The 23449-nt window shown below is 42.9% G+C and overlaps 1 protein-coding gene across 5 annotated transcripts in view; it reads right to left on the bottom strand.

Annotated features, from left to right (window-relative positions):
- The window catches only part of rapgef2b (Rap guanine nucleotide exchange factor 2b), a 179759-nt gene extending 165735 nt beyond the window's left edge, over nt 1-14024 (bottom strand). For all 5 annotated transcript variants that reach the window (XR_013962928.1, XR_013962929.1, XR_013962930.1 and 2 more), the window contains exon 1: nt 13570-14024. Coding sequence is in view for 1 of the 5 variants with exons in the window: in XM_080746251.1 (XP_080602377.1) it covers nt 13570-13638 (69 nt within the window). In the remaining 4 variants the exon portion in view is untranslated. The remainder of the gene's footprint in view (nt 1-13569) is intronic.
- Nucleotides 14025-23449: the final 9425 nt, after the last annotated feature.

Raw genomic sequence — 23449 nt, 5'->3', positions numbered from 1 at the left:
AAATCCCACGAGGACTGGAGTGCATCTCTCAAAGAAACAGAGAAGACATTACCGACTCTACACAGTCACCGTGGCAACTTACTACTCATCAGTTACATTGTGAAGCTATCATTCAGTTCCATTCAGTTTCAAATGATATGGTTTTGAAAAAACATGAAAGAACTGAAACTGAAGGCCAGATAAGACAGTTGCAGCACAACTAGTCGCAACTCCAGTTGCAACAAAACTGTTTTAAGACCAGTCCACATCAATGCAACTCTTTGCATCTGCCATTGGGCATAATGGTTGCAAGTAGTTGCAAATAGTTGCATATTGCGAGGAGTTGAAAGTAAAGCTAGATGCTGTTGCAACTGCAAGGTGTTGCAACTAGTTGAATGTTGCAAGGAGTTGCATTGGGGTCGACTGGCCTTAATGGGTTTCACAAGAAGCAAAAGTAATCATGTCAACCTCCAGTAGAAAGAGTGCGTGTTAGCCACATTAGATTTAGTCAGCCATCACCCACATTACAAAAACAAACTATGAATACAAGTCTGCAGTGCAGAGTGTCATTATCTATTACCTGTATATCTTCTACAGTACATGAATTCTGGACCAAATGACCAAATTATGTCTAACAATAAAAGTGTTCATAGATTGGGATCCTATAAAAAAATTAAAAAAAATAAGTTGGGGACCTTGAAATGAAAACTGCCTTAGATCACAGATGCCTAATCATAAAGACATTAAGTGCTTATTTTTTTTTTAGGAGAACGAAAATATCCACCCCTCCGTCAAACTGATGTGGACATTATGCAAGCCCTCCTGGCTGGGAGGAGGGAGGAGGGGTGGTGGGGGGTTGACAGCCGGGTCTTGCTTGCATCAAGGCAGCGTTAACCTACAAGGTGATTCTGAGCTCCACGGGGACACGGATGATTAATGAAAATGGGGTTGTTCTTAAGTGGTCGGAAACCATCTGGGATAACAGCTCACTTGAGGTCAAACCGGGCCAGAGACAATTAGTTCCATCAGGGGTTCGAGGCGCCAATGTCATGAGCAAATAATGTTAAAAGGACAGTCAGTCACACAGAGTACAGGCTTAATGCGTGGGGGGGCCTGGTAGTTCTGATTATTATTACTGTCACATTATTACTGCTGGAGGACGTAAAAGGAAGTTGTGTGCTGCTGTGCCGTCGCCGAAAACGAGAGCAGAGGTGACAAGGAGGTGTCGGTGGGTCGACAAGAGGAGGGGAGTTACATCATCTGACGGATATGCGGTTCTGGTCGAAGGTCGACACTGACTCACAAAGCAGTCAGAGAGAAAGAGAAGAGATCTGACAATTCTGGTCTCTCTCTCTCTGACTCTTTCTATGACTTAACAGTAGGAGAGTGCCCTGCCCCTGCACATTTGAGCGTGTCGGCCATTTAACCCTTTCATGGCACAGAGAGCTCTCCAGCTTCAGAGCAGATAATCATCTCCCGAGTCTCTCGGGTTTGTTTTTTACCCCAAAAGCAGGAAGCAGGGGGGCCAAAGCCGTCCAACATTCCAGAGTGGATCAGATTAGACGTGGAGGGCTTTGGCAGCGCGGCAGCGGCCCGGCCGGCCCGGGCCCCGGCCGAGTGGACCGGGGTTGAAACGTGACCAGCTACAGGTCGGACAAAACCCTCAGGGACCAATTACGTAGATAAGGTTTCAACAAGATGTTTCACCCAACACTTCTGCTCCCCTGGGCGCCGTGGGGCACAGTGAGGGAAATGGAACAACACCGCTCTTAAGCGCCCGGTGCATAATTGGAGAGGGAAACAAACGTCAGCAGCAGGGCTTCGTTCCCCATTTGTCTTTTTCTTTTTTTTCCCCCTTTTTCTTTTACGGCAAACGTTTCTGCTGGCTGTCGCTCTCAGACTGCTGTTGCTGCGGTTTGTATTCTGACAATGGCATCCATTAACAATGACAGCTGCTGCTCCTGCTCTCTGACAGGGATATGAATCAGCTTTTTCAGCTGATGTCAGCCTATCACCTGCCCTCTGGACCAGCTGATAGTAAAAAAAAAAAAGGCATACGGCATGACGGCGCAAATCAGGATCATAAGCGATCTGTGAAACAAAGCTGTGAGGAGTTAATGTTATGACTTGACGTGGATAGGGTGAAGTGTTTCCAGAAACAGCAATGTGGCAAAGGATCGATAGATTGCAACTGTTAAGGAGGGTCACAGTAAACCAGCCAGTATGACAGAGACAGGTATTTCGGAATGCAAAACATAATTATAGAGTGTAGCCTATTCTGTTCCAAATCGACCAGACAAGTAATCCGTGTTAATAACTGCGATCAGAATATCAGGATTATGGGTTGTGTGGATTAACATTCCAGCCGCACGATCAGATTATAACTCTGGCAGTGTTCAATATCGGAAGTTCGACCAGTGCCCTGCACGACTCGACAAACAACAATTAGCGCGGGTTGGCAGATCTCCAATACACCTTGTAATCAGCTCACCATCGGAGCCAGTTCACACCTGAGCTTTGTGTACAGGAAGTACTTTATTCAAACTAATTAATTTAATAGATTATAAAAGATAATACATTTTAATAAAATAATCGATTTGGGAGGACACATTTGAAAGAAGAAAGAAAGAAAGAAAGAAAGAAAGAAAGAAAGAAAGAAAGAAAGAAAGAAAGAAAGAAAGAAAGAAAGAAAGAAAGAAAGAAACACATCACAATGCAATGCCTGTAGAACAGCAAAAGTATCAAACCGGGCAGGCCTTAAGTGGTTAGTCAAGACTTGTTGATTCGTCAATTTCTTTTTTCACATTGACTCATTCACATCCAAATGACCAAAAAAGTGCTTCTTGGTCATTCGATTAATCAAAAAAGGTACCCAATAGAACAGTCACTAAGAAAACGATTGATAGTTTTGCAACCTTATAAAGGTCAGAGGAGCAGAACAGCTTGAACTTTCACTCCTATGCCTAATTTATACATGGTCATATGATCGCACATACATAGCTGATCTACAAGCCCCACAATGTGTTGCTGCCACAAAGCATTGTAGATCGCCTATGTTTGGTGCGCGGCGCTGCCGTACGACAAAGCATAAATTTTAGGCAATAAGCTTCTCTCAGCTGCTTGTTTTCTTGAACAATCTTGTGATTGTTGCCGTTCCTGCTCCGGCTTCAGCAGGATTAGTGTGAAGAAAAAAGATTAATTGTGATCCTTGTTATGGATGTGGACACAGATGCTTCCATGTGCTTCATTTGAAGAGTTTGCCCAAAGCCCTTGCGGACTACACAACAACTAGGCGGTTTTGTTTTGGGGGTTTGCAGTCCTTATCTGAAGTTCACCGTTCAAACCATATGAAGGATGTAATAAAAAAGCTAAAGGACTACAATAAAACAAATTTGTTTTATTGTGAAATGCACAGACAAGCGTACCATCTCCTATTTAAGAAAGATGTTGGATTTATTTATTTTAATTTAGAAAACATTTAAAGCAAAATCTTCTCTACGAAACCTTTTCAGATGGCATCCTGCTGCCAAATATACAATTTAGGGGTCCTTGGCATAAAAATGTTTGAGAACTAAAGTACCAAAATGTACATTTTAAAAGACAGGCTTTACGGGATAGCAGTCAATGTCTAGGTCACGTGACACTCAACTGTTCCGTAATTTCTCTTCATTTCAGGCCCTCAACCGTTCTTTTCCCCCTGAGGCCGAACACGTCACTTTTTCCAACCGTGATTTGTATGAATTTAACAGGAAGCTCTTCATCCGATGACAGACACAGCTAGTAGCTTAGCTATGAAACACAATAGCAGCCATGTAAATATTGCGTGGTGGTTGGGCAAAGGGAATGGTTTCTGTTCCCCTGGTGTCTCAAACAAGCGAGTGTTGGGCAGAGTTATGTAAAGATTGTGGTTGGCTCTGTGGCGTGAGGTCTACTGGCTCGCTGATGGAGTTTCCGAGGCCCTGACTTCCAAGTCATTGTTTTGTTTTTTTCCCTCCTTAGGGCTTTAAAAATATCTCAACGGAATGTGAGCATAGGGGACCGAGACATGCCTTTGACATTACAGTGCGTGTGATGATTCAGGCTTGCAGTCCAACATATGAGTGCATAAACAATGCCAGGCTGTCTCTCTGTTCATCGCTCACTGACAGAACACAGCAGAGGATTGGAATAGTGCACCTTAGAATGACTTGGTTGTTGAGACAGTTGTTCTATGAAATATAGTCCAGCACAATGTGGCTGCGTGCGTGTGTGGGTGGGTGTGCTGTGCGTGCTTGTGTACTTGCGTAAGAGAGTTGATGCTGAGTGCCGACTACAGTAGCCTAATAAAAGTGGTGGAAGCGGATCAGCTACAGACAAGGATATTAATGTGGATCATCAGGATCCAAATAAAAAGAGGCGTGGCTCCAGTGTGGATCTCTGAGTTCAAGTGACCAGCCTGTGACATCGGTCTTCTATGACATACAGTATCTATAACGTGTGCCACATTGATTCCAATGTGGCACCCATCGTTTTCCAAAATTGAAGTTAAATATTTAGAAGAATATAAAACATCTGTTAAATGGCAATGTGCATACAAAGTTTTGCAGGGAATCCATCCAGCCGTTTGCAAGAGTAGATACAGTATCGCCACAGCTAGCCACACACACACTCACAAAGCCTCTTGCAGAGCCATGCTGTAATAAGAGATCTACAAGCTCATAACATGTCGCATTTTGCGCCATTGTAACGCGATGTAATCACATATAATCAGGATTTAAGAGTCACGTGAGCCATACAACCAACCCAACATCGACATGGAAGATTCCGAAGTAGAACATCTAACCTTCCCAAACGTTTCTAAGATTTGTATTACTTCAGTTTCCCCATGACAACTTGTTGAGCCAAAGCAGATGTAATCATTAGGTAAAATCAGATGTATTCCACTGAAGCAATCTACTGCAAAATATACAATTTCGTTGATGAACTTACTTTAAAACTGAAATTGAGCCTTAGGAGTTCCATATCGATTATCAGCCTACCTTGGTGGTGATGAGGGGGAACAGCTCAATCAAGTAGAACGTTAGACGTTAGCACACGTTCGAAAATCACAGCCTCAGCTAGCTGCTCCATCGATGTTAAATGACTCGGACGCAGTGAGTTTGACTTTCTTCAATCTCACTGGCCCATTCAAACACAAAGTGTACAGGATTGGCCTTTTCCTTATTAGATTTAGCTACCGTCGGCGTCAGCTCACAACAGCCCTGATGTATTCTGAACAGAGGCAGTGTCTGTTGTAGAAGTACCCGTCAACCTGTTTTAACATTTACACTGTGTATTGCCCTAGAATATACTGTGCTACGCTGGTTCTCAATGTGGGTCTGGGTCCTTGAGGGTTCTCCAGGGGCTCCCCAGCTAAACTACTGATAGTTAGGAATCAAATGGACCCCCACTGTGGTACTCTGAGGAGGAGGGCACAGGTAGCAAGGGCTGGAGGTCTAAACATGCTTACTCAGTTAGTTATTTGTTATGTGAAAGTTCTATGATGTCTATGACATCTGACTCCATACCCTTTTATGTCCATACATGGAGATCCCTGTCTGTAGAACCAGCCGTTAGTGTGGTATGTGACTATGTGGCCACCATATATGGGCATTCCCATATGAAATCCTGTTAGATATGGGCTTAATATTGATGACATCAGGGAACTCCATATATGTGCATAAAGGGGTTCTGTTAGTGTGACATCACAGTGAAGCCAGAGCGTGATGTCAGAGCAGCAAACCCATTCTGAAACCATTCAAAACAGCCAATAGGAGGCTGTGTTTTTTGTCACTGTGTGGGAAGGTTTTTTTTTTCCCCTCCTGAATTCAAGGATCTGTTTTTAAAACAGGGCTGAACAACGTCACTGTGGCCACTCTCTCTCACTCACTCTCTCCCCCTCTGACTCTCTCTCTCTCACTCAGAGCTGTGTGGCCACTTTAAGCCAGTGCCTGCCTCCACTTCCAAATACAAGAATAACATGTGACATCATTTACAGTTGTACGGGCCTGGCACAACCGCGCGCGCGCCACGCACGCACGCACGCACGCACGCACGCACGCACGCACACACACACACACACACATGCACACACACACATGCACGCATACACACACAGGAAGAGAGACACTTCAGTTCAATGAGTTTCAGGACTCTGGGAAACTCCACGGTGCGCCCAGCAGCCGGCAGGACAACATCTCAACAGAGGTCTTTCACTTTGGCCCACAACTACACATCGGCAGGGGGTTATAAATAAGACTCTCACATGCTTTGTGACTCGGTGACGAAAATGGAACAGAGGTCACAAAGCAACGAGCACTTTGATGGAGAAAAAGAAAAAACAACAACTCTGCTTTATGCGGAGAGGGGAAAAGAGAAGCTCCTTCCTGACAGAAGTTCAAAAAGCATCCTGACGTTTATCCTCTTCCTGCTTGTGCCCAGCAGGAAGCATCAGACAGACACTCGGCTATCAACACTCAAGACACAATAGGTAGAAACGGCTTCCTTCACAGGATGATTAGAGCCGGTGGCTTTCAGCACCGGTTCTCAACGCCAGGTCCGGGTATCCCCCGACAGTCCTCGAGGGAGCTCCAAGGGGCCCACCTGACCCAGCTGAATGACTTATAGATGGGAACCAAATCGACCGCCCCCAATTTGTCTTTGTACACGGTTGTATCAAACTGATACAGAGCTAAATGAACACTGATCATTTGACAGAGTAGATTGGGGTCCCGGAGATATAAATTGCATCAAAAGGGGGTCTAATGCATATCAAACGGAGGCCGGAGGGTCCTTGAAACTTGCATAGAGTCCATCCAAAGGAAAAGAAAATTAACTTCTAACTTTAGAGCCACGTGATTTAACTAATCTTCCTTCACATGAAGCCGTAGGCTGGGAAACAATGAGGTGTTTTATTGTGAGACTGTGCTCTGGTAAACAGGAACTAAGAAACACTCTATTCTTTATTACATAATTCCAGATCTATCTATGTTTTTGCATTAAAAATGTACATCACAGGTAATGCGTGTGACTCATCAATCAATAGCTGGCTGCCATGCAATTAAACGTCTCATAGGCCTCCCCACACCCAGTCAGCTCTCAGAATATTGGTACTCTGTAAAACTGTGATCATGTTTACACACTCAAGAGTTAAATGAACACTTTATTTTGTCTCTATCATACATATTTGTGTTTGCATTCAGAGGACATTTGCACTATTTTAAAACTAAATCCCAGCGTATACTTCTGTATTTCGCAGAGAAAATATAGAGAGGACATAGGGTACCCCCCCCCCCCCCCCCAACACTATGCATATGATTATGCATACAGAAGTTCAGAACCATGGGATTTTAGGATAAAAATCGGTGAGGTTACACTTTATCGCTTACCTAAACTGGGGTAACATTCTCTAAAAAAAAAGCAGCAGATCCACAAGCTCATAACATTCAGTGAAGTCAATACGTGCGCATCACGCGTCTCTGACGCATTCACGTTGCCTAGAGACGCATTCACGTCAGTGTCCTTGGGTCCCACGGACGCATTGCCTCCATTGGAGTCCACGTTAAAATAATTTACCACGTCGCGAAAAAAAGAATATTTTAAAAAGTCCACAGACGCCACCATTGTTCATGGGTGAAGGCATGCTACTTTACCCTACGTTAACACAAATGAAATCCGCGTAGAAAGTCTTAAAACAGACGATAGAACTAACAACGATGGTCACAGAATTCAATGGGTGCCTTAGTTTTAGCGTAGCACCGGACCGCTCTCTGACCATAGTGGCACAGCGTGTTAGGTGATACACCAAGAAGGGTTCCCCCACCGAACGTGGGTTTGGCTTGTCGAGCCTGTTATCGGGTAAGCGTCATGTCATGGGCTGCTATAGCGGCCGGGAGGTACAATGCGTCATCTATAGTTGTGTGCTTTGGAAGTGCATGCGTGCCGCGGAACAACGGTGGAACGCAAAAAAGTTTGGTTACCTTTTTGAAAAGACAAGGGGAGAGCTAAATACAATGGGCTATATGCAGCACGGTTGTTACATCATGCTCGGGAGGGAACACTTCGACAATGCAGACGGAGCCAGGCACTTGTCCACAGTGCATCACATAAGACCCAAGTGCAATCAATAACTTTGCACGTCTGCGACTAGCTCTGGTCCATAGCGTTAGTGGAGTTCTCCTCCACTCAACGCTATGGACCAGAGCTAGTCTGAGACGAGTTGAAACAACTCCAACGCGGGCTGTTGAAGCAGCGCGACAACCGCTCTCTTCCACCCAAAGTATGTGGTGCTTGAAAATATGAATGATTCCATCGATAATAATCCGTTTGGGACACTCAAAATCACTGCCATAGAGTTATAATGTATCGCTCTGTGCGAATGAATCCGTAGCGTTGCCAGCGCGAGTTCTTCTCAGTCTACCGAAAATAGCAGATGTACAAGATCACAACGCGGTGCGAGCAGACACGGTTTGAGCTTGTTGATTGGGTATTTTTTTGTTGCGTGACACCGTCGTACTATGCATTATAAATTACACTGTTAAAGAGACGGTACACATTTAGTTTCTTCAAATATTTTCCAAAAATAAAAAGGTTGACTTGCCTTCTGTTAAAGATACTGTATTTGAAGGCCCTGGTCAAATGTATTTAATGGAAAAAATAGATATGCATTTACTGTAAAAAAAAAAAAAAAAAAAAAGGAGAGACATGGAAATGTTAGCCCATAGTTTATAGTATAGTTTACAGTAGGCTATTATTATTAATTCATGAATAGTACTGTAATTATATATATATATATATATATATATTAGTGTCTCATCATGTCTTTCCACAAAATAACAGAAAAAAGCTCAATAGTGGATTAGTGGGCTCGATAAAAGCCCGGCTCGATAAGCAACATCGATAAGGTGCTCATTATCAATAAAAATTAACGAGCTCCATCCCTAGTGCTTCTTCATCTCAAGGTACTATCATAGTTTAATTGTTTCATTCGTTTGTGTATGTATTTTGTAAGATAAACAATGTAAATAACCATATAATAACCAATTCAAGTTAAATGCTGCACTTTGTCAAAAATTACATGACGCGTTGAATTTTTGTGGGACCCATAAAATATCCCTGGGACTCATCCGAAAGACCCTTCTTGGGTCCCGGGACTCATTACATTAAAAACCTATTAACATCACTGTAACATGTGAAGTTGCAACGCAATGTGAGCTTGTAGATCGTCTATTTTTTTGGCTAAGAGATTTGGGGTAGAGGGAAAAAAGAGCGCACCAAGTACAGTACAGAGGCAACTCATGTCCAGTTGACAAAGTACTGTATACATTACAGCACAGCAGTGGTTCTCAAACCTTTGAATTTCAAGAATCCCCATTAATAACTGAAAATGTACAAGTGGAATTGTGCTCTTTGTAGATTCATAAGAGCAGTTGGTTCTCAAACGTCTTAATTACGACGACTCCCATACCTCTGAATATATGAATTGAATTTGGATTGCGAAATGTACATTTTGTCTTGGTACTTCCACTAGACATTCTTAGCTTGGGGGTTAAGCTACAATGGGAGGAAATTATGCGAGGCAGCCTAGCTGTCCTGTGTGACCCTGGCCCTGACACACAGGGCAGAGAGGGCAGAGCTGTGGAGAAATGCGCAGGCGGCCTTTGGCTCTGGACACCTGGCTAAACAATAACACAGATGACATGTCATGAATGCTGCTTCGTCTTTACAGCAGAGGGGAGAGGAGGGGAGGGGAGGGGAGGGGAGGGGAGGGGAGGGGTTGGGAGGGGAGGGGCATCATTTAACCCAGTGGTTCTCAAAGTTGATTCCAGGGACTCTGTGCTGTGGGTTCCTTTATGGGGATCTAAATTGACCCGTACAAGTCTGTAACTCTGACAGCGTACAAATGGAACCAAATGGACCCTAACGGGTCCATTTGGTTCCATTTGTACACTGTCAGAGTTAAGGGGAGACGTTGAAATTTGAAAGTTTGAGAAACACCGATTTCACCCATCAAGACCTTGAGGCAGATTCTACAAACGCCTTCTACATTTTTAAAGTTCTCACATTTTCAAGATTTTTCAAAGATTTTCAAAAATAGCAGATGCACAAGCTTGCAGCACGTCAAGCTTGCATGTCTGCTATTTTTTTGAATAGACAACGCTAAAATCTAAAATGACACAGACGCTTTCCCTGTTATAATCGGTTAATAATAACCAAATAATTAACCACAGCGGCCGTTGCAATTTACAAATATCGGTTTTCTGAACAACAGGGATTTTATTGTTTAATTTTTTTGAGTAAACAAAACCTGAAGGGAAGTATGTGACATGCTAATGTTCAGGATTTGCTCACTTATCTTTAAATAAACAGAAAGGGTTAGCTACTCAGGTGATTTTAATTCCTGAGGCTAGGCATTCTTCGCAACACTTGAACAACTCGTTCTAAAAGGCTCTCTGAAAGCACCTTGGCCTCTGAGAAAATACTGAGGTTGTGGAGACACCGAGACAGACAGACAGACAGACTCTGGGAAGAACAGCAACATTTCCAATAGCAATCTAGATGATGATTAATGGCGCCGCCGGCTGAGATGAAGGTCGGAGTCCCAGCAACAGATCCTAGCCGCTAACCGTTAAGCTAATCCTGACAAGAGGGGCCCTGTCAACCCCATTAGGATAAACTGTCAGACAACGCAGGGTCAACCACCAACTGAACAGCTGAATTAGACAGATCTGAAAGGTGTAGCCTTTACAATAACTATTGCCAAACAAGCAGGACAAGTTTTATAGTGCCCGGCTGTAGATCGATATGGGAAAGCCATTCAGTCAGTGTTCTGCAAAGTGCTTCACTATGAATAACTATGCTTCCCTTCGCTATGGGTTGCGAATGTTTTGAGCTTGATTTGATGTGGTGGTCTCCTCCGTCCCTGATCGCTGCACAGCCTGAAGTGTTTCCCGGCTCACTTAATGTAGCCTACCATACTCTGATGCAGGGGTCTTCCACGTTTTCCAGCCCACGGACCCCTTAGATGAGAGGGGGATGAGGCAGGGACCCCCACTACATATTGTGTTGAAGATTAAACTTTTTCATAGATTTCATAGATAGCTTCATACTGTAGACTTGTGTCAGACTGTCAGTGTATGTTGGATTCACGTCTGTATTTTCAGACATTTAACCACTTACTGTAAACCGTCAATACACTGCCTACATACAAAACAGTAATTGTAGTAACAGTAAAAATATGTGAAAAACAATTAATATGAACAATGTTGTCTGTGACGTATAGACTACTGTATGTCATTATATGTATTCTTAATGTCACTAAACAAGCTCTTGAATTGATACAATACAAGTTCCTGCACGTGCATTGTACTTGTTTAATTACCGATTCTGATTACAGCGTGGACAGACATGGGTGAACAAACTACTACAATGGATTTCAAACCCCGGAATGTTTATGTCGGTGCAGCAATGTAAACAAACAGTTCAGATTTATAGTCCATTGTTTATGTGTATTCTGGAATTTAGCTTGCCGGCAATGCATGCCAAATTCTGCATCCTAGTCTTTTGTCAACACATATCACCATAGCAACCATCCACCATGTCAACAAGGGACAGGCTGCAGTCTAGTCTGGTTGACAGACCATCAATGACATCAGGGTTGTTTGCTCAATAATATCACATACAGCAGCATCTGGCTCGGCCACCGGCCACAACTTTCTGGTTTAAGTGGCGGCCTATTGATCGTCTATTGTACTGTGTGCAAAGCTTTTGTTGGAACAGGATTCAGACCAAGACAAAGTGGTGGCAGTAGTCATTAGACTACTCATAGATTTATATCAGGGGTTGACAGACACTACTACGGTCTCAGAGGCACTTGCCCGTCGGGCAAGTACAGGTCATGTTCTACTTGCCCAAAGGTCATGCCCACTTGCCCGAAAGGTATAATTATAAAATGATGATAATTGAATATGTCTATGGTTTCACACTTCTTTTATATGTTTTAGTGTAGCAAAAGTAAAAACAGCACATTATTATAGGTAAACGGTGCTCTTATTTTACATTGCACAAACCAGAAGACAGAGCGGACTGGCCTCGTTCAGGTGTTTAGACAGATATATGGTGTTGTGTTTATAGACGGTTGTGTCCCCTCTCAAATGAGCACTTGCCCGGTCGGGCAACCTGAAAGCAAACTTTACCCGCCCAAAAGTTTTATTTACCTGCCGGGTGGACAGGTGGGCAAGCCTGTCAATGCCTGTAAATATCCTTTCAGCAGAGATGAGCCCAAATGAAAGAGCTTTAAATCAGGCTGGTAGTAACTGTGATGGTATATAGGTACAGTAAAGCTGGGTAGACATATTACACCGCAGGAAACACACAGCGCCACACTATTTGCATGAACCCGAAACTAGCCATGCACATATAGGTAGCATCCCTTCCTGAATGACTTCCTGCTGGCATACAGTATCAGTCAATACCGTGATCGTTTGTGATGATAGAAATATAGTGAAAACAAGCAAAGGGAAAACCTTTTTTTAACCTCTTTTTTTCAATCTGAACACAGTACATCCCCAGTGTTAGCTTATATCCATTTATAACCTGTGTGTGCACAAATGTATATACATTTATTTTGTACACTCCCTGAGTTAGACTGAAACTGAGGACTTCCCTGTGAGGAGCCAGCAGTTGTCAGCACTACTGTGTTCCCTTCAGCAGTGGTTTTCAATGTAAGTGCCAGTGACCCCCTGGGGTCGTTGGAGGGGTTCTGGAGGGTCTCCAGAGATAAATGACTGATAGTTCATCTTCATTATTACATGCACAAGTAAATACAACTAGAGAACATAATAATACAAGAATGACTATATTGATCTGAGTTTCACTGTTCTCTATAGATAGATAGATAGATAGATAGATAGATAGATAGATAGATAGATAGATAGCCTCTAATGCATATTATCAGATTGGGGGTTTCGAAATGAAAAAGGATGAGAAGTACAGCCCTTCAGCCACCCTGGTTCTTCTACCAGAGACACAGAGCTGCTGTTGTGTGTTTTGCAACCCCAAGCGTTTGGTTTCAAACCCCATCACCACCACAGCCCTGCATGTGTTATCTCTCTGTGATAGCGGTTCAACGGGATGGAACCTGAATGGCAACAGATTACAGATTACACACCAACATTTAACACTTAAGCTGTGAGGTAAGGTTGGCCACAGGAGGAGTCTAGTGCATCCTACAACAACATGGTATTTAATTAGGATTACAAGAATGGAATAATCGTTTTTAACAGGATTTGCTCCTGTGTCTTGGAATGCCAATATATTGCATCTAGTTGATTTAAAAATATATAAGAAAATATTGGGAGGTCAGTTTTCCAGGGTCATTTTTTTAAGCCATTGTGTATCCCCCCCCCACCCCCCTTATGACAGGAGGACAGCAGAGTGGTCAGTGGTCACCATGTTGCATCAATGAAAATGAACCCAAACGAAAAGCGGCTACAAAGGGGCAACACTGTGCACGAGAAAACACAATAAATCATGACACCAAAAGCTCATAAATAAAACATAATCTGATCTGACCTGTTGCGTCCTTTCGGCCGGATTCATCATCACAGCCTGCCGAAAGCTGTTATCCACATAAGACGCCATTGTTTCCGATCAAACTGGAAATCCCTTGTCCGTTCAGCGGATTCTAAATTAATATGATCCCAGCAGTTCTGGTTCTGGTATTTTACACAACAAGCTCAGATCGGTTCTCTGTTGTTCCGTAGAGCAGTGTCCCCCCGGCCGGGGCAGCAGGGCCCTGCCTGTCCCCTCCTAGGGGTGTCTGGTCTGTCCCCAAAGCCACCACCACTCCCCGGGAGAACAACTTCTTCTATTAGTCTTATTAACCGGAGATCAGGATGAGGCGATCGGCTCTGGTTCCTGACAAACTGCTCGAATGGTTAAGTATCAGGGTAAACTGATTCCTTCACTGGAGACCATTAAAGAAAACATTTCTTCTTCCATCATCTTCAGCATTTCTGCTGTCGACGGAAAAAATACATTCCCCGTGTTAGGATCCCAAAGGGGGAAAAAAAGAAAAGGAGGGGAGGAAAAAAAGCAGAGTGGTCCAGACATAGCCGTTATCCTGACAACAACAGCGAGATGTCCATCATGCGAGGCGGGCCCGGTCGCAGTCACTGAGAGAATGTCACCATAAAAAGCATTTTTTTGTGATGGGTTTAAAAGTAACGCTGGTTTCTGTTGTGTTCCTCCACCACCATGGTGACAGAAACCACTGTCAGGTCACACCACCACGTGGAAACCCTGGGTTTCCGCTCGCTGACTACAAAATAAAAGCTTGGGTGGCACGCATACTGTAAACCACTGGTTCCCAAACACTGGGTCGGGACCCTATGGTCGGGACCCATTTGTGACCCATTTGTGCTAAGGCTCGACATTTTTAAGGGTCCTTTAATTTTGGGTTTTACGTTTTGTTTTGAATTATTATTATTTCAAGACATTTTCTAAAAACATTCCCAAAAAAGCAATTGTATCCCCCCTCCCAGCAATTTCATGAAGAAATAAATAAAATCTACTAAAATTAGATTGTAGATCTGCTGTTTCCACTAGTATCATTCACTATATGCTGCCTTGAGCACCATTTGTGTAATTATTGTGAAGATATGGTTACACTTAAATGTCATGGACGTCTCCATTGCAACATGATACATTTTTATTTATTTGTCCTCTACAAAGCTACCTTATTGGACCTGACCTGACCTTTTTACTGTAAATACATATTATTTTTTTATTCTTACAATGATATTATATATATATATATATATATATATATATATATATATATATATATATATATATATATATATATATAGTATATTGCATGTAGGCCTAGTAGGCTACTGTGTTATTTTTGTGTCAATTAATGTTGTATAACTTGAGTACAAATAAGGTAGCCTACCCCAATGCAAACAAGCCTAACAGCTTTCTTGTGGTGTTTATCCTAGTTGACCATCAGTGAACTGTACTGTCCTGTACTTTTTCCTATGCAAACTTCTAATAAAGTATTCAATCAATCAATTAATCAATTCTACTCTTGTTTTAATAAAGTGTTCAATCAATCAATCAATCAATCAATCAATCAATCAATCAATTTTACTCTTGTTTTATTCTTTATGACAGTGGGTTGGTTCTCAAATGTGATTTCAGGGACTCTCTGGGTTCCTTTATGGGGGTCTAAATTGACCCTTACAAGTCTGTAACTTTGATAGTGTACAAATAAAACCAAATGGTTCCATTTCTACACTGTCAAAGTTAAGGGGAGACCTTCACATTTGAAAAGCAAAGTTTACTTTTATAAAGCAGATTAGTCCCACTTCCGGTTGCTCTCTAAGCTAAGCATCGCTAACTTGACAGAAGGGGAGGCTACAGGGCGAGTCCATTTAGAAAAATGAAGCTCGAGGACAATGAGATGTGACACAATAGAGTTTTGTCTCCACCTAGTGGCGGGAACCAGGCCAGACATTATGGCAACAATGAAAGCTGTCGCCAGCTTTGTCGCTTGCTTTTTCCCCCCCATAAATGATTTCATAAAGCCATGATAGATTATTATAATGACTATCAAACTATATTAGTCAATGTGAAATAGTTTAGAGCTGTATTTTCTTTAATTAGCCTATATACTTTTGCTGACAGCAGGAGGAAAAGAGCTTAACAGTGCCATAGAGTTAGCCGATAACCCAACAATGCCAGTCTTGCCAGACAAACAGACAGTACTAGACAGACAGACAGACAGACAGACAGACAGACAGACAGACGTTCAGTACATTCATTGTAGCAGGTGGTGGTTGAGAGCCTTGTTGAAGGGCACCTTGATGCCAGATGTCATCAAAACCTCTAGGACAGGGGTGGGCAACCTTTTCTGGCACAATATCCGTGCACGTGCAGCTCTTTTTCAAAACTTGTGAGATCTACCATCACCAGACATTTATAACCACCACTTTTGGGACTTATAGGCTTCTAATGCAATTGCAAATATTTATAGAATAGGTTAAAATGGAGTTACAATGGGTGTGTATGGGGAGGGGTGGAGTATAGTGCCAAAATTACTCATTATGCAGAATATCGCATTTCAAGTTTTCACATGTATACAAATCTTTTAAAATCTACTTTTGTATTTTTTCAAATGACTGAAATGTAAATAGGACTGAGGTTCTTCTTATGTTTTATAGGCTAACAATAATCAAAAACTAAAAATGTCAAATAAATGTATAAAGTAGCTTTTGAACACAATGACTGACGTAAAAGCTGGACATACTGGAAATTGTGTCTGTAAAACACAAATGACCTAAAACACAAATTAGGTTATTTTAGACTTTTCTAAAATACACTTTTGAAATGTTTTTGAGGGGAATTTTGGGGGGAAATTGTGCTTATAATGACATGGCCAGATTTGGTACGAGAGGTTACTTGAAAGTAGTTAACTTTGACAGTCACATGGCAGCTCTGTGAGGCAGAAAGTCACAACAACACTGCTGCCATGACAACACCATCAGTCGCCTGCCAACAGGGAACTGACCCCGTGACCACCAAGCTCATGTTCTCCCCCTGAGGTGTGGACACACACACACACACACACACACACACACACACACACACACACACACACACACACACACACACACACACACACACACACACACACACACACACACACACACACACACACACACACACACACACACACACACACACACACACACAGAGCGCTGTGCGTACAACAATCTCCCTCCCGTCTAATCCTCAAACAAGAGCCTGAGTGAGAACATCAAGGAGCACAAAGGATGCACAAGAATACAATGAAGGCAGAAGAGAGGCAGTATGGACAGAGGATGATCTTTACAGGTAGGAGAGACAGTAGCCTACGTATGGAGAGATACAATCTTATTTGAACTGGAGACCTCCCACTGTGATGAGCAATTGGAATGGTATAGGAATTGCGGCATTCCATTTAGTTTAACTTGGTTTCATTGTGAAAATAGCAGCGCTAATTTTTGACAATTTGGCCATTGTAAAATCTTTCATTTTAGAGGTATTAAAAGTCCTTAAATTGTCACTTGTGTGAAATGTGAAATGTACATGTACATATTCCCTATAGGCCTATACACTGTATGTTGGTTTGTGTTTTTTTGAGTAAGAAAACAATGTTGGAAATTAAGCAAATCACCTGGAGGACCCCTCAAAATCATTTGGGGTCCCGACCCACGGGCTGAGAACCACCTCATAACTCAGAGAATCAGTCGGATCGGTGGTTCTGGACAATCTGAATGCCACACAGGCAGGTACCTATGCAAACGTTTGTCTATTTGGCAGCCCCACCAGAGCTAGATTGTCTTGTTCCAACAGTTTTCTCAATGCCAACTGTGTGTGTGTGTGTGTGTGTGTGTGTGTGTGTGTGCGTGCGTGCGTGCGTGCGTGCGTGCGTGCGTGCGTGCGTGCGTGTGTGTGTGTGTTAGACCTCTTGTCAGCCTTATTCTGTCTTGTCTCTTGTCAGCCTTATTCTGTCTTGTCAATCTACCAAAGGTCCAGATGGAATCGGAGACTACCGGCCTAAATCTGGTTATTTCCCGTGGTACATTGGCGCGGGTGCCGCTTCCCCTGAGGGCTCCAGTGACGTGAGCTACCTGTGGCGGGCTGCTCCACAAGCACCCACACCCCTGCCCAGATGTGCCTACATAGGGGAGGTTGGCTGGGGTCTCCAGTACCACCTGCCGTTGAACAACAGCACACTGTTCAGCAATATGCAGATCAAGGTAAGGATACAAAATAAGATTTTTTTCAGAATGATTCAAATGTTCTATCTACAAGCTCTTTATGTTATCTCGACAGAAAACCGATGTGAGGGAAGCAGTGGAGGCCAGACTGGCAAATAAGTTCCAGAACCCGATGTAAGACACACATTTTAACAATTTATTTATGTCCACACAAAAGGAAATGTACGTACACAAGGAGTCAAATATTACGGTGCAGCAATAGTTTACATCCACAAAGTCTAGGCATTTGCACTTTCTCATGATACAACAAGCATGCCATGTCACCCAGCCCTCCATGTGCAGAAGCAGCAGTGTCTGACAATCATAGCGGAGACAGCACAACACTCTGCCAGGCGTCCTGCCTTGTTTCTGGGCATTCCAAAGTTGTCTAACAACCAGTCCACGGACACGTCGCACGCACGCACGCACGCACGCACGCACGCACGCACGCACGCACGCACGCACGCACGCACGCACGCACGCACGCACGCACGCACGCACGCACGCACGCACGCACGCACGCACGCACGCACGCACGCACGCACGCACGCACGCACACACACACACACACACACACACACACACACACACACACACACACACACACACACACACACACACACACACACACACACACACACACACACACACACACACACACACACACACACACACACACACACACACACACACACACACACACACACACACACACACACACACACACACACACACACACACACACACACACACACACACACACACACACACACACACACACACACACACACACACACACACACACACACACACACACACACACACACACACACACACACACACACACACACACACACACACACACACACACACACACACACACACACACACACACACACACACACACACACACACGTTGCCTATTGGGTGTCCTTCATTTTCAGCTGATAGTAATCATATTACCAGCCTAATGGTAGTGGAGATAACATCTCCTGCTCTCTCTTAGTGTGAATGGATGAGATGAGAGGCCCTTCCCTCCACATCCATAATGCAACACTTCCACCTCTTGCAGGCACACAAGGCCAAAAGATGTACGCAAGAACCCTGCAGGAGCCACAGGCAGGCCGGACACAGAGGGACGCAACGACACCAAACAATCCCCTATTCCAGAGGGTACGTTCATCACACGTATAACAAAATTGAATTATGTATTTTTTTCATTTATAGAGGACATGCAACAAAGCAGCCTTTCATCTGGGAAGAGTGTGGCTACTCTTCCTCTAAACACACCACACAAACTAGAACAAGTTCTCTACCTCAGGGTAGAGAATGCTTCTGAATTAATAATGAGACATGCCCGCCTCCTCTCTTTGCTGTATACAGTATGTTTGCTGGGCTAGTAACACAATGATATTACTCTGTTTGATTGATTGAAGACTTTATTAGAAGTTTGCATAGGAAAAGGTACAGTTTCATGACGGTACAGTTCACTGGTACAAGGTCTACTAAAAGGAGATCCATGAAAAGACTAAGCTTATTTCCACTGGAAACCATTGAAGTATCTCATATATATGTGTTCATTATAATATCAGTTCATTGAGTGATACTGATTATATCCATCCACATTTTTATATTCATGTTTCTCTATTACAGTGGTTCTCAAAGTGGGGTCTGGGGACCCCCAGGGATCCTTGGGGGGATCTCACGCTGGCACTGTGAGCAATTTTGAACATCTATTTTTGGAAAAATGTTAAAAATCAGTTTGACATAAATCTCCAGTTCCAACGAGTCCCTGGCACAAAATGTTTTCAGATGGGGGTCCGCGGCCTAATTTACATATCAATTTGAGGGTCCTTGTGACTTTGAGAAGCACTGCTCTATTATACATGAACTGGATCATCACTCAATCATGATAAGGACTTAGGGTTTACTAAAAACAGTTGTAAATGATATGCCCCAAAACCTTGTATTTCAGTGATAATAATGCCCACACCCCCCACACACACATGCAGGCATTATTTACTATGATTTCTTTCTTTCCAGAGAGAACGTTCCCTGACGATGGAGAAGTTACAACAACCAGTCCAGGACAGACCGACAGCTGACTGTAAACCATGATTAAACATCTCTGTTCGACATCAACAAGTCTTTTAGTTTTCATTTTGAATAATATCTCTAAATGATACATCAATAGTAAGTGATGCTAAAGTAAAATACCTAATACCATTGTTCTTTAACCTAGTCCTAGAGAGGTAATATATGGATATTATATTGATATTATTTTGAGCCCTATTTTAATATTATGAAATAAGACCATATTTCTCTATTTCATCTAAGATTTTGGATATTGTGATATTGTGTCTTTCCCTGGTTTTAAAAGGCACAACTTACCTGACAGTTCTAGTCATGGGATCATCAGCATGTCTGTACACTGTGTCCGTGGCAAGACTTGCTTTTGTCCATGGCAAATTCTAGATTTACCTTTTTACACCCCATTATAATTCAATTATTTTCATCATAAGCCATTTACCCAATTACTGAATGTCAGTCTCCAGATTTTCTTCTGAATATGTATGACACTTTACTATGTATTTACTATGACACTATGGCATATTAGGAGCCCACTATAGTACCAGTGGTTCTCAAACATTTTATTTTCAAGGACCCCCAGGCCCCATAACCATTTGGTTCCATTTGTACACTCTCAGTGTTGCATACCTGTTATGGTCATTCAGGGCTATCTCTCTCTCAGGGCTGCATGGTCATATTATTGTCTTCTCATTTTGTATGTCTGTGGCAAAAATGTATGCACAGTATTTCTAATAAAGAGCTCGCCTGACTGCACTGAAGTAACACTGTTGTGTTTTCTGTCACATGCACCTCCTGTGTAGTACTTGTAGGTGTAGGGTTTAACTTGAAAAGGAAGATAAGTAAGAGATAACAGGTATCGAGTGTTTCTTCCCATTGCATGACGTCATATAGTACAGTATGGTTGGTATTCCATCTCCGCAACAAAGGCCATTACATTCTCCCCATTCTGGTGGGATAAAGACAGAGGTCGATTGAATCAATGACGCTTTACAGCACAAAAATACCACTTTTTGTCTAACGAGACACAGAAAGATAACTTCTTCTCTAGGCTCAACTTCTGTTTGTTGGTAATTCCCCCAGAGTTATGGGCTGCCCCCAATCTGAAAGCATGACCTTTGAAAAGTATTTGCGGTTCATTTCTGCAGAGACAGCCTTGACCATGACATGACATGGAGGGACTCAACACTTAGCACTTGACAATTTGACTGTCAAATGCAATTAGCCGGGGACCCAGTCACCAAAATGGGGGAGGACCTGTGATGTTCTGCCGTACTTTTTATTTTTGTTTTATCTATTAGTTTGGTCATTAAGGTCCACAGAATGAGAGGCCTGCTCTGCCGGAAACATCACGAAAAAAAGTTACGGACAAAAAAGTTATGGCCATTTGTATATTCACTGTCCCATTGACTCCAATAGAAATATTTAAAAAAATAAAAAGATCTTCTTTAGCATGTGAGGGGTCAAACTAGGGGTTCTTCATCATTCTGAATCCATTGCAAGCATTTGTTTTGCATGAAAAACATTCCTTGGGCAGAATCATGAAGAACCCCTAGTTTGGCCCCTCACATGCTACTTAAAGCAGATTTTTACTTTTTTTTATATATTTCTAGTGGAGTCAATGGGACAGTGAATATACAAATGGCCATAACCTTTTTTCGCGATGTTTCCGGCAGAGGAGGCCTCTCATTCTGTGGACCTTAATGACCAAACTAATAGATAAAACAGAAATAAAAAGTATGGCAGAAAATCACAGGTTCAACCCTATTTTTGGGCTTGTGGGTCCCCGACTAAATGGTTTTCAACCCGTTTCATATCAAGGACCATTCATTAAGCATTTGAGCCACGGACCACCATTTGATGAGATTTGGCCTCTCAGATCCAAGACTTAGAATATTTTGTTATCGTTGGATAAGATTTTGTCCAAAATTCCAAGCTGTATTGATATTGTTATTCGTTACCATAAGATAGATAACAGGTCAATCAAAATGAAACTTTTCCTACATTCTCTAATTGTCTAGACTTCAATAAGTAATGCAGGTGTTTAACAAGTGTTAAAGATATATAAGAGTCCATTTGGTTCATTTAGCTGGGGACCACCTGGAACCCCCTGAAGGACCACTGGTGGTTCCCGGACCACTGGTTGAAAACCATGTGGTCTAATGTGTGCAAAGCAGGGGCAGTATCATTTCCCTAATGAACTTTGACCTTTCTGGGGTTAAATATAAAACTGACATGATGGTAATAGGCCATACGTGTAGGCCTACCTACACAGTAGACAGTATGGGTCTAGTACTAGGGTGATGCATACATTTGCCTATTTGTTTGCCCAAATAGGCTATAGTCAATTTATTGGAGACCATCATATGACAATTGTGATGAAAAGGATAAACTAATTTCAAAATGCACAACATTATACATTCAGCTAAGAATATGTATTTGTTTAAGTGGCTGCAGCAACCACCTATGTAGCACAGCATTTATTTCTGTTTGTATTTTATTGCGACCGTAGGTCGCACTTACTACAGAAAGCTGCTCGAGGTGTCCGTGCGTCCGTCAGTCAGTCACACCTCACACGTCACACTTTTGCCCTGCTCATATCTCGGCCACCGTTGGCCCGATCCATGCCAAAATTTCCACACAAACTCCTTGCCTGCCAAACTACAACCTCCAAGGACCCCCAGAGTTCCAGGGACCCCCAGGTCCCTGGGGGACCCCCAGGTGTAAAAAAAATACCAAATGTGGAAAAATTACCAAATGACCACCCCAACGGGGCTGCTCACCGGAAATTCCCGGGGACCACCCACTCCTGGTGCTCCAGAACGGATGCAAAAGTGGTGGCGCCCCCAGTGGAGGACCCCCTGCCACTGCAGCTCACATAAAATGCCGTAACTCGGGCTAGGAGCGTCCGGGAGAGCCGGGTCCGGTACCTAATCGTCCGCCAAGGCAACGCGGACACCCCACCCCTCATTTCTCACATGGCCCTCTTCTAGCGCCACCTACAGGCCGATTTTTAAAACCCATTTTTGGCCACTGCTCCTACAGTTTTGGCCCTCAAATCACGGAAATCACTACACAGTATGTCTACACTCATGTCATCAACATGGATCCGGAAGTTTTTGGAAAAACAAATTTTTGCCCTATTTGTGGAGATAAGTGACCTACGGTCGCTTATCTCCCGATTAGGGAGTCTTACTGGTCAAGTAGGTCTACTGTACAATTTGAGGTAGCCTATTTGTTTACTTGAGTATTTCCAATTTCTAATAGCTACTTTCTACTCCATCTTGGATACTTTTACCACTAGCCTACATTTATTTGAAAACTTTGGATTGTCATTACAAAAAACATACACTTCAACCCTATAGGCCTGTACATTTCCTCCCTGAAAATAGCAGATGCAACGCATTGTGAGCTTGTAGATCTGCTCCCCCCCCCTTTTCTTTGTATTCTGCCTTTTGTATTTGATGTTATGCTTTTGAAACTGATATTATCCTAGATAAAGTACTATGTTCTATCCGTCTGTCTTTCAATGTTATATGAGATACTTAAAGTGTGGT

This window comes from Nannobrachium achirus (genome assembly GCF_963921795.1).
Source record: "Nannobrachium achirus genome assembly, chromosome: 17".
Lineage (NCBI taxonomy): Eukaryota > Metazoa > Chordata > Actinopteri > Myctophiformes > Myctophidae > Nannobrachium > Nannobrachium achirus.
Note: the sequence above shows the minus strand (reverse complement) of the source record. Positions and strands in the feature narration are given on the sequence as shown.